Source organism: Fistularia commersonii, chromosome 33 (assembly GCF_037954325.1).
Source record: "Fistularia commersonii isolate RoL2024-O1a breed Wild chromosome 33, RoL_Fcom_v1.0, whole genome shotgun sequence".
Taxonomy (NCBI): Eukaryota; Metazoa; Chordata; class Actinopteri; order Syngnathiformes; family Fistulariidae; genus Fistularia; species Fistularia commersonii.
In genome coordinates, this window is record NC_141316.1 from 2,743,670 (window position 1) to 2,758,709 (window position 15,040).

At 44.9% G+C, this 15,040-nt stretch overlaps 1 protein-coding gene across 5 annotated transcripts in view; it reads left to right on the plus strand.

The window, feature by feature from the left end:
• Window positions 1–15,040, plus strand: part of myocd (myocardin) — a 29,198-nt gene that overhangs the window by 9,156 nt on the left and 5,002 nt on the right. For 2 of the 5 annotated variants that reach the window (XM_086140372.1, XM_086140374.1), the window contains exons 3-9: window positions 6,152–6,336; window positions 8,431–8,532; window positions 8,616–8,920; window positions 9,302–9,458; window positions 9,801–10,319; window positions 11,806–12,312; window positions 12,631–12,780. In XM_086140372.1, coding sequence (XP_085996498.1) covers window positions 6,152–6,336; window positions 8,431–8,532; window positions 8,616–8,920; window positions 9,302–9,458; window positions 9,801–10,319; window positions 11,806–12,312; window positions 12,631–12,780 — 1,925 coding nt within the window. Of the gene's footprint in view, window positions 1–1,989; window positions 2,146–6,151; window positions 6,337–8,430; window positions 8,533–8,615; window positions 8,921–9,301; window positions 9,459–9,800; window positions 10,320–11,805; window positions 12,313–12,630; window positions 12,781–15,040 lie in introns of all 5 variants that reach the window. The other 3 variants (XM_086140373.1, XM_086140375.1, XM_086140376.1) reach the window with 2 other exon arrangements.

Genomic DNA, 15,040 nt, shown 5'->3' on the forward strand with positions numbered 1-15,040 from the left:
GCCGCGGCAGAGCAGGTTTTCAGGCAGTTTGGTTACACAGTTTAAACACTCTTAAAGCTCTATGTATGAATGCTATGTCAAATCAGGTCTTAAATCAGGTGCGGCAGTGACAGGAGAGGTGTTTCAGACAGCTGGGGTATAAACACATGATGATGTCACCCTGATGATGGCTAGCGACAGATTTCCAGTGTTAGCATTGTAAGCATCCATTCTTTCCCTTTTTTCTCTTCCTCTAGATATTTAAGGGGGAAAAAAAGTCTATCATGAATTTGATAAGCCTGGTTGTCAATCCATATGTGTGTGCGTGTGTTTGTATGTTTTACATATATGTGTGTGTGTGTGTGTGTGTGTGTATATATTTTATATATATATATATATATATATGGATGTCAGGGAGCTTTCACCATTATTGCAAGGGTAGCTTGATTGTGCATTTAAAAAGCTCTAAATGCATTAAATTTCAAAAGTATTTCTATCAATGGAATCAGAACAGAACTTGCATGACCTTAAGGTTATATCATAATGATCATTTCAGTCGTTAGAAATCAATTTTTCAAGCAGTGTAAGTCTTTTCTGATGCCATCACGGTCATTTTTGCTTACCGATTGCTCACTGGTATCTTTTCTTATTGTGCTAAAATCTTGTGGAAATGAGTTGCTACTAATTATCTGTTGATTTTTTTTTTTTTTTTTTTTTTATGAAACAGGGTTGATTCCTAGTTCCCTTGTTACATTTCATCATTGTTAAAAAACAGTGGGGTTGAGAAAAAGTTAAAAAGATATGATGCAATTAGTAAAGAATTGGCAAAAACAAAGAAATAGATATTTATCAAATAAAAAGAATTCACAGAGTCCAGCTGGTTTAGACTCTTTCCCGTCATGCACCGGGGAAGACTTTCATATCTCATGCGGGTAACTTTGGTTACCTTTTCACATCAATCTGTTCTTTCTTTCCTAATCCCCCTTCTCTTTTCCTTTCCTATAAACCCTCATTCCTTTACCTCCTTTGACTATATCCTTCATGTTCTTTATGTCAGTGTCTTGTGTTTCTCTGTGAAACGATAGATTCTCGATATAAATGCGTGTCACGTACTTCGCATTCACCCGAATTCAATTTGACGTCGGCCTTACGCATTGAAATCCATGACATATCTGATCCGCGTTTCATCAGGCAGTAATACCCTACCTGAGCACAAAGCTCAATATCCTTGCTTTAGTTTTTTTGCCATGAATTGTCTTTCATCCCCCAGATATATGCAACCTCTGAAAAATCTGACTCTAATTCTATTTGACCAAATAAGTGCTGTTGCTCTTCTTGCCCTTAGATAATCAAACTGATGTGGTGTTCTGGCTAATCAGTCCAGCGAGGGCTGCGGATAGAGTTTAGGCCCGGCCAGGTTAGCTCTGGAAGGGATTATTTGTACTGGATTTAACAGGGGGAGATTGTGGAAGGTTGAAAATCTCACCCGCTGCAGCCCTTTAATTACAGCCACTCCATTTGTTTTCCTAGCAGTCAGAGTGTCTGGCCGTTCTGGACGTGGAGCAGCTGGATGTTCGATGACTGCGGGAAGAAAAGCACATACTGGAAAGATTATCGGGAAAAGACGGCCGTATGCGGCAGGAGTAAACTTCATCGTAGGGCCTGGCGTAACACTGATTAATAGGAACTCATCGGTTTATCGTCATGGCACAAGTCACCTCTGCGGCCGTTTGTGCTTTAGCTCTGTTGTTGCTGAAATGTTCTGTTACAAATGTTGAATTACAGCAAAAACAGCTCAGAATTTTGGACTGAGATATTATACTGTAATTATTCAGTAATACTTGCAGATAGATAGATAGATAACTCATTTGTCCAAGCAACCAAACGAAATGCGAAACTATTTGGTGCGCGGCGGACCGAACACGTAGCCGCCCAAGTGTACCATTCCACCTCTGTACAGACTTATGTGTCTCACATTGTTGATGGTTTGGTCCTGCTGTGTGTTGCCAGACTCCACCTCAGACAGCTCCTCTCTGGGGGACCAGCTAAGGCTCAAGCGAGGCCGACTCGCTGAGGAACTGAATGAGAAGCTGGCTCTCAGGCCGGGCCCCCTGGAGTTGGTCCAAAAGAATATCATTCCCCTAGACTCTGCCATCACCATGACAGGTATTAGATGAGCCAATGCCCTGCCGAATAGTTACGCACCCTTTAGTGCACCGGCATCTCGACCTGCATGACTCCGTGTGGGTGTGTGTATGTGTATGTGCTTGGTAGTACTCCATCACCCTGCCTATGTGTGTATTAATAAGTGTGTTTAAGTCATTTACTAAACCATGCAAAGCCGGAGATCCCATTCTTATAAGCATGTAAGCTAATGGCTGAAATCCCTTATATCGAACAGCAATTAGCCATTGAAGTAGCAGGTTTGGCTGGATGCTTATTTGGTGATATTAAGTAGTGAAATTGTGTTTTATTTAAATGCTTGCTTGTATCTGCTTCTTTGTTGGTTTGTCAGCCTTCTCCTGTATTTTCGTAAAGATTACTGTATAAACAGGTTTTGATCTATTTGATTTTAAATGTGTTTTATTGTAGGAGAAATGGATTAACTCTTTGATTTTTACTGCTAAATCAGTTTGAAATCGTGCATCACAATTTTGGATTAAAAGCAACAAATTAGGTATTTAAATATTTCTATTGATATAATATTTGCTATATGATGTCCACATCTCCAAAAACAATCATTTTGGATCCTAACCTGTCTCTTTACCACCCAGAAATCTCAACACCTATAAATTTATTTTTAAAACAAAACATTTGGTTTGGTGCTCTGCCAATTTTTAGCTTTTAACATGACTTGCGTCACTCAGCAGAGCCACAAAGCCCCTTTAATGATACATGGCCCAAACACAATGATGACTCCTCGGTTTTTCAAGTTAAACTTCATAGGAAGCAATTGCTTATTTACGTATCACCTGATTGACATTATTATGTTTGTGGTCCTTTTTGTTTTTGCTTTATTTGGCTCTTTAGCCACCAAATACATTGGAATCATCACCTGATAGTTGATTATTTTACCGAGAACCACTTTAAATTTAAGTTGTGTCTACTTATTATTATTATTAATATTATTATTACAACACTTTTAGTCCAGGATCTGAACATTTCTTTTGAATACTTGTGTTCTTAGGGGCCTTTTAAGGCTATGTTTTATACATCCACACCTGTGTTAGCATAATTGGGAATGTAAGCTAGCCAGCAGTGTTAGCCATTTGCCTAAATAGTTGTTTGGCTATATAGTTGGCTACTTCATCTTGGCTCTTGAAACACAACCAGGTGTGTGTGTGTGTGTGTGTGTGTGTGTGTGTGTGTGTGTGTGTGTGTGTGTGTGTGTGTGTGTGTGTGTGTGTGTTTACGCCAGATCGGTCGTGTTCAAGGGGCTTGAGCTCGAACGCCAATGAGACAAACCCTTCATGGCTTCACCGTGATAAAACTGTCTGAAAAACCAAGGAAATACAGGAAATCGCCTGAAATGTTTTAAGGTCCCACAAAGGCCAATGTTCTTGAATTATATATCTATATTTGTTGGCTTTAAAATACCTTCTAGTCCTTCGAATGCAAGGCTTGGACATTGGTGATTTAGAACTGTGTGCTGAAACACGGCCTTCACCTCAGACTGCTAGTCTGCTAATCCCCAGCATGTTGATGTTTATCTGTAGATTGGCACTGGGAGAGGAGCCGGTGTGTTTTAGACTGCGGTATTAGTGGTCTCATGTCTGCCTCCGCGAGCCTCCGGCCAACACACCTGCCATCAGCTGGTTTACCTCCGCAGGAGAAGGAGGAGATGCCTTTTTATTGAGATGAACAGCAGCTGTATTTGGGTTCACCTTCTTTTCCTGTGGCGGTGTGTGTTGTTTGTAAGTGAGTGTGCACGTCATTGTTCGTGATTGTGTTTGTGCGCAGGCCTACCTACACTTGCATCTGCTTCCCCTCGGCTCTCCTTTTTGTTTCTAGCTCTAACCGGCTCCAGTGAGCCACCTACAGGACCAGGGGCTGCCGCCTCCCCCCTCTGCTGCTGCTTTGACCCCTCACCTTAAATCTCGGCAGCCCCTGGACACGACACTCACTGTGATCGTTTCAACCTCTGGCCGGTAATTTTGGAAACTATGTGACTACTAAACCGGCCACTTGACAAGCGGAAGTGTCCACGGCTCAGAGATTTCCTGTAATTCTGCCATCTCAATCTCCTGGTGACATCAAGTCGACTTAAAGACTCATGGAAACAACATGTACTCGACTATATGTGGCCAAGAAAGAGAGACCCAACACATGACCCACTCTGTGCGTGCGTACGTGCGCGTGCGTTTTTGTGTGTGTGTGTGTGTGTTTTTGTGTGTGTGTGTGTGTGTGTGTGTTTGAGAGAGAGAAAAAGGAAGAGGGAGGCAAGTTGTGATCAAGGGGTGAAACACGAACAGGTGGGAGGAGAATGCTTTCAGGACAGTACGTCGGTTAATTGTGTGTGTGTGTGTGTGTGCATGTGTGTGTGTCCATGTGTGTGTGTGTGATGGGAGGTCACTGAGTTCCAGGGGACGTGGCTGATCCTGTGATTTAAACCAGGGGTCCAGGCTCTTGGCTGTCACATGTTTGGATGCAAACAGTGAATCTTATATCCCCATATACACACACACACACACACACACACACACACCAATCTTCACCACCTCTGTCCGGGTTCTACCCCCAGCTCTGTTAGATATGTGCTCTCAGCTGGTCCACTGAGCGTCGATGGCACTATCAGGTCAGCCAGTCAGGAAAGAGAAGTGGCCATGTGAGCGTCTCACCCGCGCAGCGTAACACCTCCGGACTGAGTGTCGGACCAGGTGTTGCTGACGGACGCGCGGCGTGTGAAGAGCAATGCTCACGTCGAACATAAAAACTCGAAGCTGGCGAACAGGCTGTTGAAAACGCGCACCCCTATTTAACTCTGTTGTCAAACATTAAAGATTAACTGAGTTTTAATAAACACGCATGTAGTTTTTCCTCCAGCCTTTGAATTCAACACTAGCAAAACTTGATTTAAACTAAGAGGAACACATTTTTCGTAGTGTATGAAATACTCATCTGTTTAGCTCTCGGATGAAAATTACGATATTTGAAATGGAGGAATGTAACAATCTGTCCCGCGTTCCTCCAGCAGAACTCTCAACTTGCGATAATTAAAGTGAACATCAGGCTTTAACTTCTTCTTTTTTGACTTAAATATGAGGAGCAAATTGTCCACTTTTTGACAAAATATTCAACGTCCCTCCCTGAGCTTTTACCTCAGGGCACAGATGTGCAAACTCGTCCATCAACCCCTAAAAGTGAGTTTGATTGGACAGTAGAATGTAGTCACATGTATAGTTTCACAAAATTGAGCTATTTGGTTTTCATATTAATTTATAAATATCTGTGAAAGAACAATACTGTCTGATAAAGTTCTCTGGCCTATAACATTGATCAATACCGATAAAGTAACATATTGACCGTACCACGCTATTGCAAAAAAGCCTTCTGCAAAGCAGAGGACATTTAATCGTTACACTTTGTGATGTAGATAATACATCCCTGTTTATGAAGGATACGGATGTGTTCAATCTTACAAAATGGACAAGGATGTTATTTCTGTTTTATATTGATACTTGTAAGACCTTCTCCTGGCCAAAGCTTAAGATTTTGATTAATCAAAATGTTTTTGAAAGATAGAAAATCAAATATAAATAGCCTTATCGCCTTGGCGTCCCTGCGGTTACACCAGTGAAATCCTGGGCTCGTTTTCCATGAAATTTAAAACCTAAATAACACAGCTCTGTCAAACTTGTGTGTGCCTGATCGTTCCTCGGGTGTCACAGATTTGTCAACACCTGTCACTTCTATTATGTTTCACTTGGTTCCTGCGGAAACTCAAGGCGGCTTAAAACCGAATGACTGAATGGACATCGAAAACAAGACTGTTTGCAAGTCAATATTTCAAAAGCCGTAACATTACAATATATTTATTTATTCTACAACAGTGTTGTCCTAATAACTTGGTGTGTATAGCACGGTGTCACACTGCTCTATAAAGCTGGACGCCATCATTACCAGAGCACAGATACATGTTGACCCCTGTCTGTCCTCTTTACGCCTCCCACAGTAAACCATGGCAAGTTCCCCAAGCAGGAGGACTCCTATGCATTTGAGGAGGACAGCAGCAGCGAGAGTCTGTCTCCGGAGCAGCACCACAGTGATGAATCTCAGGGCTCGGCCTGCCCTTCGTCCGAGGCCGTTGGCAGCACGCCCCCCTCCTCCTCCTCGCCAGCACACATCAACCCACAGCAGGTAGAATCACCCGATTAGCTACGCGACTCTGATTTTCCTAAAAGCTGAGGCTCTCAAACTTATCAAAACCCGTCCCTGCTTTCCCAGCACGTGACCCCCACTTCACTAACACACACACTTTTCACCTGAAGTTGTAGAAGGGTACAGATGTGGCAATCACACACATGTATAGATCTTCTGTAAAAATGATAGCAAATCTTTTAAAGCAGTGTATTTATATTTGTATTTTTTCTGTTGTTGCATGGTAATCGTCAAGGCAATTTTCCCAATTTTTTTTTTTTTTTTAGCTGATATCTTACTGATATTGAATCAATCTAATGATTATGATTGTGAAAACAAATGCAAAAAAGTTAATTTTCCTTCAATTTTCTCTCAGACACCTTGTATTTAAAGTTTCTGTTTTTTTATTCTTTTTTTATACTTATATATTTTCATATATTTGGCGATATATTTTATATATCTGTGGCAACCCCTGATGGGAAAAGCCGAAAGAAGAAGAAGAAGATATCTTTATGTTTATTTTCATATATTTTAATTTATCTATTTAATTTTCCACACTTTCAAGATTATTTCATTTGTGAGTTGTGAGTAATTTTTGTGAGTTTCTAACTGTCGCCGCTCCATCAAGAGCTTTGCATGCTCTGCCCACTTGTGGCGGCTCAGTGAGCTGCAGCCCCTCCTCCTCCCTCAGCTTCCTCCTCTTATCTCCTCGCTGTTGGACTGAGACGAACTAAGCAGGTTCCACATTCCAGCCGGCAGCAGCTGCCAACTTCCTGGCTGTTTACCTTCCACACATTATGACGTCTTTTCCAACGGTCACATCAGCAACGGTCGCGCCATCTAAATTTATTCCTGAGCGGCCGTGTTTATACTGTTTCTGCCTCTGACACGTTTCAAGTGAATCATTAATTCAGGCTGGAAGGAAATGTGTGTTTAGAGGTTTTGGAATACTTTTTGCCTGTGAAACATCAATACACAGGCACATTTTCATTACGGTCACAGTAACACCTCACAAGTCCAGGTTTGTGATCATTTCGGATGATGGGCGATTCGCAGGAAACAAACACGTTCACACCAAAAGACATACAAAGTAAGAGATTAATTTACAAAATGGACAGCAACAGCTGACCTCATCATTCCTCAAACATTGACAACTAACTTTGAAAACCCTGCAGGAGAGTGGCCATCCAGGCTTCGATCATGACATCAAGCTGAAAACGTTTTACCGTGGAAATGCAGAGATGATATCAAGTTTGTTTCAAGGAAAATTTTTTGATGCGGTTGTGCATCCACGTAATTCTCGTCCCATCGCTGGCCTTTCGTGAAACACAGGAGAAATCGAAAGGATTATTTAAACAACAGGACTGATGTGAGATTTAAGAACATGGTTTTTATTTTTTCCTTTTTTGTTAATTCAAGATAAACACTGTATTTAACCCTACTAAGACCTGATGTTTGAACGCTTCACCCATTAAAGTCCAATGCCAAAGGTCTACCAGTAGAGTTCATTCAAACTCATTCATTTAATTATCTGTAGTGGTTAACCAGCACTTCGGGTTGCGGGGGTTGCTGGAGCCATCCTGGCTACAATTCGGGGAGAAGCAGCGTCCACCTCCGACCGGTCCCCAGTCGATCAGGGGGCCACATATTGACACAAACAACTATTTACCCCCACTCACTTTGCTTTCTCTTTTTCTACTCCAACCGGTCAAGACAGAAGGCCGCCCACCTTGAGCTGGGATCTGTCCAAGGTTCCTAGTGTTTCCTCGCCACTATTGCTAAGTGCTTGCTCACGGGGAAACATGGGATTTCTATTCTGAATGTGGTCAAGACCTGCTCTACAACATGCAACCATTCACCCCCTTATTCACACTTCAAACAGACATCCAACCATTCACTCTCTCATTCACTCATCAGGGCAATTTAGGTACTACAATGAACCTAGCGCATGTTTTGGGTCTGTGATAGGAAAGCGTAGAACCCGGAGGAAACACGCGCAGACACGAGTTTAAAAGGAGTTTAAAGGAGTCTCTTTTAAGATGAAAAGGTTAAGGAGAAGCTTCATCGGACCGTTGTCTCCCTGTTTGTGAGCAGGTGGGCGCATCCAGAGACCTACCCGATCAGACCCAGGATGAGGGGCTCTCCGGATCCAACAGCCAGGCGACTCCACCAATCCCCGTTCCCGCTATCGTCAAGGTCAGCTGATCATCTGTTTTCGATCGATAGAAAAGCGCTCATTACCATGTTCGGAGGCTCACTTGGTTTCCCTTCCCTCGCAGTCCAAGTCCGCAGACAAGAACCGCCACAAAAAGCCCAAAGACGTAAAGCCCAAAGTGAAGAAGCTGAAATACCACCAGTACATTCCCCCGGACCAGAAGGCCGAGAAGTCCCCCCCGCCCATGGACTCGGCTTATGCCCGTCTCCTCCAGCAGCAGCAGCTCTTCCTGCAGCTGCAGATCCTCAGCCAGCAGAAGCACGCTCAGACGCACACGCAGCAGCACACACACGCGCCACAGGGGCAGCAGGGGCAGCAGCGGCAGCCCACCTTCAGCTACCAGCCTCATCCTCCTGCGCAGATGCAGAAGTAGGTGGTACCAGTTGTTTTCATCAGCTAGCTCTTAAGATGTGCATACCAAGATGCGTGACGATCGTGTTATTCAAAGCTTTTTTTTTTTTTACCACAGTCGTGAACAAAATCCTACCGAGTTTGGCAGAAATTCCAAATACAGTGCATTTTCAAGGCAGTGATTACCTGGATGTGCACAGTAATGTTAATTCATCACACTTATAATTCTAGAGCACTATAATACTTATAACACTATAATACTAAAATCACTTGCGAGCCTATCACAGCATTGTAATTATGCTTTCGTAGAATTCTTAAACTCTTAGCAAACAACAGACTTCTGAGATGGGTGGTCCTGTCGCCGTTGGTGACCACTCGGCTTCACCCGTTCCTTTCCAGAGGTAGCGGTGAGCATCTGTCCGCCTGTGGCTCCAGCGGTCCGTCCAGCGCAGCCAACAGTAACTCGTCCTCACCTGTCAAGAACCCGCTTCCCAACCAAAGCGCCATCTCGTCAGTCAAGCCCGGGCCGCTGCCAGCCAACCTGGACGACTTAAAAGTAGGTTTCGGCAGCGGAAAGCGACTCCGCGGCTTCATCATCTATGGCTATTTTCTTTTTAACCCTCGTGCGATCTTAACATTGTGTTTACTCCCCTTGTCCTACGGGTCAAAAATGACCCGTAAGACAATCTTTGTACCCTAGTGGTGTACAGCCCACATGGAAACATAAACAAAAAAGAAGTATCACTTTTTCTAATTATGGGGTCTCTTTAGGAAAAGTCATAAAATTTCAAGTTGAAAAAAAAATAGGTTAAGGTGTTTTTTCGACAGCTAAACGTGGTAGTGGGTCACTTTTGACCCGCAAGACAACACAAGGGTTAATGGACTTCTCTTCTGTAAGGTATCCGAGCTCAGGCAGCACCTCCGCATCCGAGGCCTGCCTGTCTCCGGCACCAAGACCGCCCTTATCGAGCGACTCCGGCCCTTCAAGGACTCCACCGCCGGCTCTTCTCCATCAGGCTCCTCCGACATCACCACGGTCACCTTCCCAGTCACTCCCACGGGGTCTCTGTCCTCCTACCAGTCTCCATCCTCCTCCAGCGCCCTCTCCCAGGGGGGCTACTACCCGTATCCCAGCACCTCCTCCACCCCTCCGATCTCCCCGGCGTCCTCCGAGCTGTCGCTCAGCGGCTCGCTCCCGGACAGCTTCAGCGACGTGCCCATGTCCTCGCCGACGCAGTTCGGCCTGCAGCCGTCACCCGCCCGGCTCGGCATGGAAGACGGCCTGGGTGGCGGGGGACCCAGGGTCGGGGAGGGCGAGCAGATGGACGGCATGGAGGCTGAGAAGGACAAAATGCTGGTGGAGAAGCAAAAGGTGATCGAGGAGCTGACATGGAAGCTGCACCAGGAGCAGAGGCAGGTGTGTAACTACCATGCTGTCGCTTCCACTTTTGTAGATTATTTTGAGGTAAAGCCAAACTTAAAATTCAAAAGTCGAGTGGAGAGAAATGGATTAAAACTATCAATTCAAACACCCAAGCTCAATCTCCCTCCCTCCCTCCCCTCCTGGATCCTCTGCCTTTACTTTTATTTAATTTTTTTTTTTTTTTCATTTTTTTTTTTTCTTTTTTTTAATCTGCCTTCATTTTTGTTTAAGTTTTTTTTTTTCTGACCTTTTAGTCAAGCTTAGTCACACTTGATGATAGGTAGAATTTTGGGTGGTCCGAGGCTTGTTTTTTTTCATGATGTACTAAGTGGCCAGATTAGCAAGGAAGTGCTCCAGCCGACTCAGGAAGTAAATTCAACAAACAATAAAGTAAATGAAATCCGCCCCCCAAAATATTTTCCGAGCTTAAGAGACATCATAGAGGAACGGGGAAATACACGCCCTAATAAAACAAAGCTGAGATTAAGCAAGTCCAAATGTCTGGGGATGATACCGATATTTGTGTGTGTGTGTGTACGTACCATCTGGTGACGATTAGCAGCCGATAGTTAGTCAGATATTATTTCAATGGCGCCAAATCACAACACAGTTGTCTTATGACACCTTCCATGTCGAGAAGGTCTGAATCGCACTAAATAAGATTGACGGAAGGCCAAAATTCAGCCCCGAGCGAGCACTTGGTTGTGCAGAAACCTTGGACCAATCCCAGCTCGCCATAAGCCGCCTTCTGTCCTGAGTGGCTGGGGTAGAAAGAGCGAGAGCTCAGCAAATGAAAGGATAACTGGCTGTATGTCTCTATATGCGGCACTATGAATGACCGGCGAACCGGTCCAGGATGAACTCACCTCTCACCCAATGACAGCTTGGATGGGCTCCAGCACCCCTGTGACCCTTCCGTGCAGGATAAGCGGTATAGATAATGAATGAATGAATGAATTGTACTTTCCACATTGGGGTTTAATGAGCGAAGTATTCAGGCATTATGTGTTAGTAAGGTAAAACATTGTGTTTGTCTCCCAATAATCTGGCAGAAACCTTGGGCGGATCCAAGCTCAATGCGAAAGCAAGACTGTGATGGAGACACGAGGCTTGGGAGGGACAAGTATACTGATAATAACAGTAGCATTAACAGCTACAAGGCTCTGTGTGCTTTATTGACGACATCTGACTTGGCTGATGTTTGAGCAGCATCTAGATGTGAAACTAAGACGGAAAGCCAGGCAAACTATGGAAAGATGTTAAAATCCTGGTATTTGGTAGATGCAGGATTTTGTCTCGCTAATGATGCAACATTGACATATAAACGTTGCTGGTTTCGGGCTGGTTAATTGGAATCAACAAACCGATCGGATCTTTTACACGCTAGAACTGATCATTTGGGTCTCCGTACAGAAGTAGCTGACTTATGTATTGCAGCAAACTGTGAACGTGTTTCACGTCTTCCACCGTGTTTTTTCAGGTGGAGGAGCTCAAAATGCAGCTTCACAAGAGAAAGCGCTGTTACGGAGCCACGCAGGACACGGTCACTCCTCCATCTCAGCCCCACCTACCCTCCATGCACCACCAGCAGCCTCCGGCCATGATCGGTCACCGCTTCTTCGGGGTGACGGTCAAGCAGGAGCCCCCTTCCCTCTCCTCCAGCTGCCCCCTCTCCTCTCCCAAACAGATCAAGAGCTCTCCCGGGAACTGCATGGAGGACATGGGCCACTGCAACGCTATGCTCCCCAACATTGGCGGACACGGCGGGCCACAGTGCATGGACACGGCCCCCCCCTCGGGCAGCCCCTCCGCCATGTCCGCTTTCCTCAGTCCGCAGCGTTCGCCACAAGACTCGCCCGTCGGGAAGCCCTCCGGCAGCCCCCAGCCTTCGTCCCCTAACAACCCCTACCTGATATCGCCGCCCCTGGGGAGGGACGGCTGTGGCCATGCGCCGACCCACTGCAACAGCAGAGCGCGCGGCATGCAGGTACGAAGCTCTGAGAGCTTCAAGGCTGCCATATTACTTCTTTAAATGTGATTTTGGCAAGGTACATCCTTGTAATTCAAACTCCGTACCAGCGGGAGGCAGCACGTTACAAAACCATTATTAGTACCTTATCTGGAGAGCCTGGATCCAAGATCTTAGATGATGAAAGGAAAAATGCAGAGAAATTGACTTCTAGTTTCAGCTTGCATGCAGCGATGCATGGTTGAACACACTTTGAATGGTAGATGTCGCATAACCACAAAATGCACTTTAACTTCCTTACCTGGAAACACTTTTGAAATGTAAATTTTTTGACAGCAGATCCCGCAGAGGAGCGGCAATCAGCCAATCCACTGTCCTTACCCATCCGACCAAAGAGGCCTTCAGGGGATCTTCCCCAACATGAACGACTGCAACATAGGCCACAACGGCTCGGCCAAACCCGAGAGCCCGAACATGCAGCCGAAGGTAAGTGACTAAATTGGCACCGCGTGCGCCGTACTTTTGTCCGAAAAAGCACCGAACCGCGTTTCTGCTTCCCCCGTTTTGTGTGCGGTCTGCCTCCGAACTCCGAAACAGTTGTGCCATCACTCTCGTCGCGTTTCTGCTCCTCAAAGCGAAAGTGCATGTCTTCGATCACTTTTACACGTCGGTGACTTTTATTCTGTCTTTTTTTCTTTTTTTACGAGAACACGACGCCAGCCCTTCAGTTATAGCAGGGCCTGCTTAGATGTTGTCATTTCTCTTTACTTATTTTTTTTTTTTAAAGTTTCGTCATATCTTAATAAAGCTCCCCGATTCTAATCAGTGAGCTAATGTCACTTCTCGCCTATTTCCCATGTAGATGTCAGTAGTGCCCTCTGCTCGGCAAAAGTGCCAAGTCTCCTTCAGTAGCTCAGGTTCAGCTGCATCTGACTTAAGACAGCCCCCATGCTATGAGGATGCAGTCAAGCAGGTAAATTTAAAGTCCAAGCTGAAACTCCGTAGAGAATGGCTGGCCTTTTTTCGGTGTCGCTCTCAATTCCACTCTCTCGCTCTGGTCTCATCCAGCACCTGTGTTGTATCTTTTCCTCTCATCCCTCGCTCCGCCCGTCGCACTGAATCCTGTGTATGAGACTGGCTCTTTGTTTTTTGAAAGGCGCGAACATCTCTGGAAAACAGAGTTGACTCCATTGGTCGGGTGAAATGGGCGGAGGCCCCGAAAGACAGCGTGGTGGCGGAAATGAACGTTTTTAACGTGAGAGAGCACTGAGGGAAGTAAAACATGTAGCAAACATTAGAAAATATAATTTGCTTTAAATCTGAGGTTGCGTTTTTTTTGGACTTCAAATATCAGACATGAACATTAAAGAGCTGACACTCTTCAAGTCTTCTTCTCCTTTGGGCTGCTCCCACAGCAAATAATCTTCCTCCAACTAACCCTCTCCTCTAACTAACCTCATATCCTCTTTCACTCCATCCATGAATCTCCTCTTCAGTCTTCCTCTAGACTTCCTGCCTGGCAGCACCAACCTTAGTGTCCTTCTACCTCAGGGGTGGGCAAACTACGGCCCGCGGGCCACATCCGGCCCGTTGGTCTTTTTAATCCGGCCCGCCAAAGATCGGTACAGAATTCATACATGATGTGAATGATTTGCATGTTTGATTGCATGTTTCAAAGTGAATATGTTTGAGCGGGAGATAAACAGGAGATTATTTCAGTTTTGTAGCTACTTAAGAACACTTGAGAATTTTCTTTGTGATTTAGCCTCTACTCTGTACAAACTGATACACATGAACGACGTGCGCATGAAGCTACAAGGGAAAAAACAGTTTGTGCATGAAATGCAAGCCGACGTCAGACTCTTCAAAACCAAGCTGGTTTTATTTTCAAAGCGAATATCAGGCGAGTCTGATATCTACAGTTTGCAAATGTGTTTTTTATTTATATGTATCATATCTTGAACTGACCCGGCCCGTCTGTCAAATTCTAAAAGTCAATGCGGCCCCTGAGCCAAAAAGTTTGCCCACCCCTGTTCTACCTATATATTCGCTATCCTTCCCCTCTACAGGTTCAAACACTTTCAGTCTGACTTTATCTCCAGAATATGTCACATGTGCTGCCAGCCTGATGGACTCACACCTGATCCTATTCGTCCTCAGCAAAACCTCATCATCTCCATCTCGTGTACCTCCATCACTGCCTCCTGTCTTTTCTTTTGTCTCTTAAACTATACAGCATTGCTAGTGGTTCCACCTCTGTGTTGTACATCTTTCCTTTTATTTCGGCTGATACTCTTTTATCACACATTACCCTTGACACCTCTCTCCAGCCATTCCAACCTGGTTGATCGCATTTCTTCACCTTTTTTCCACACTCTCCACTGCTCTGGACTGTTGAACGGAAGTACTTAAACTCCTCCACCTACTTTATCTCCACTCTCTTTTGTCCTCTACCTTCCATTTGGGTTCCTTGAGTTCACACACAGGTAGCCTGTCTTACTGAGGCTAACCTTCATCCCCCTGCTTCTGCTTTCCATACCTACACCTCTCTAGATTTTGCTCCTCCCTGCTCTCACGACAGATCACAATGTCATCTACTAACATCATGATTCAAGGAGATTCCCGTCTAACCTCGTCTGTAAGTCTGTCCATCACCACTGTAAACAAGAAGGGGTTCAGAGCTGATTCCTGATGTAGTCCCACCTCCACCTTCAACTCCTTTGTCACACCTACAGCACACCTCTCA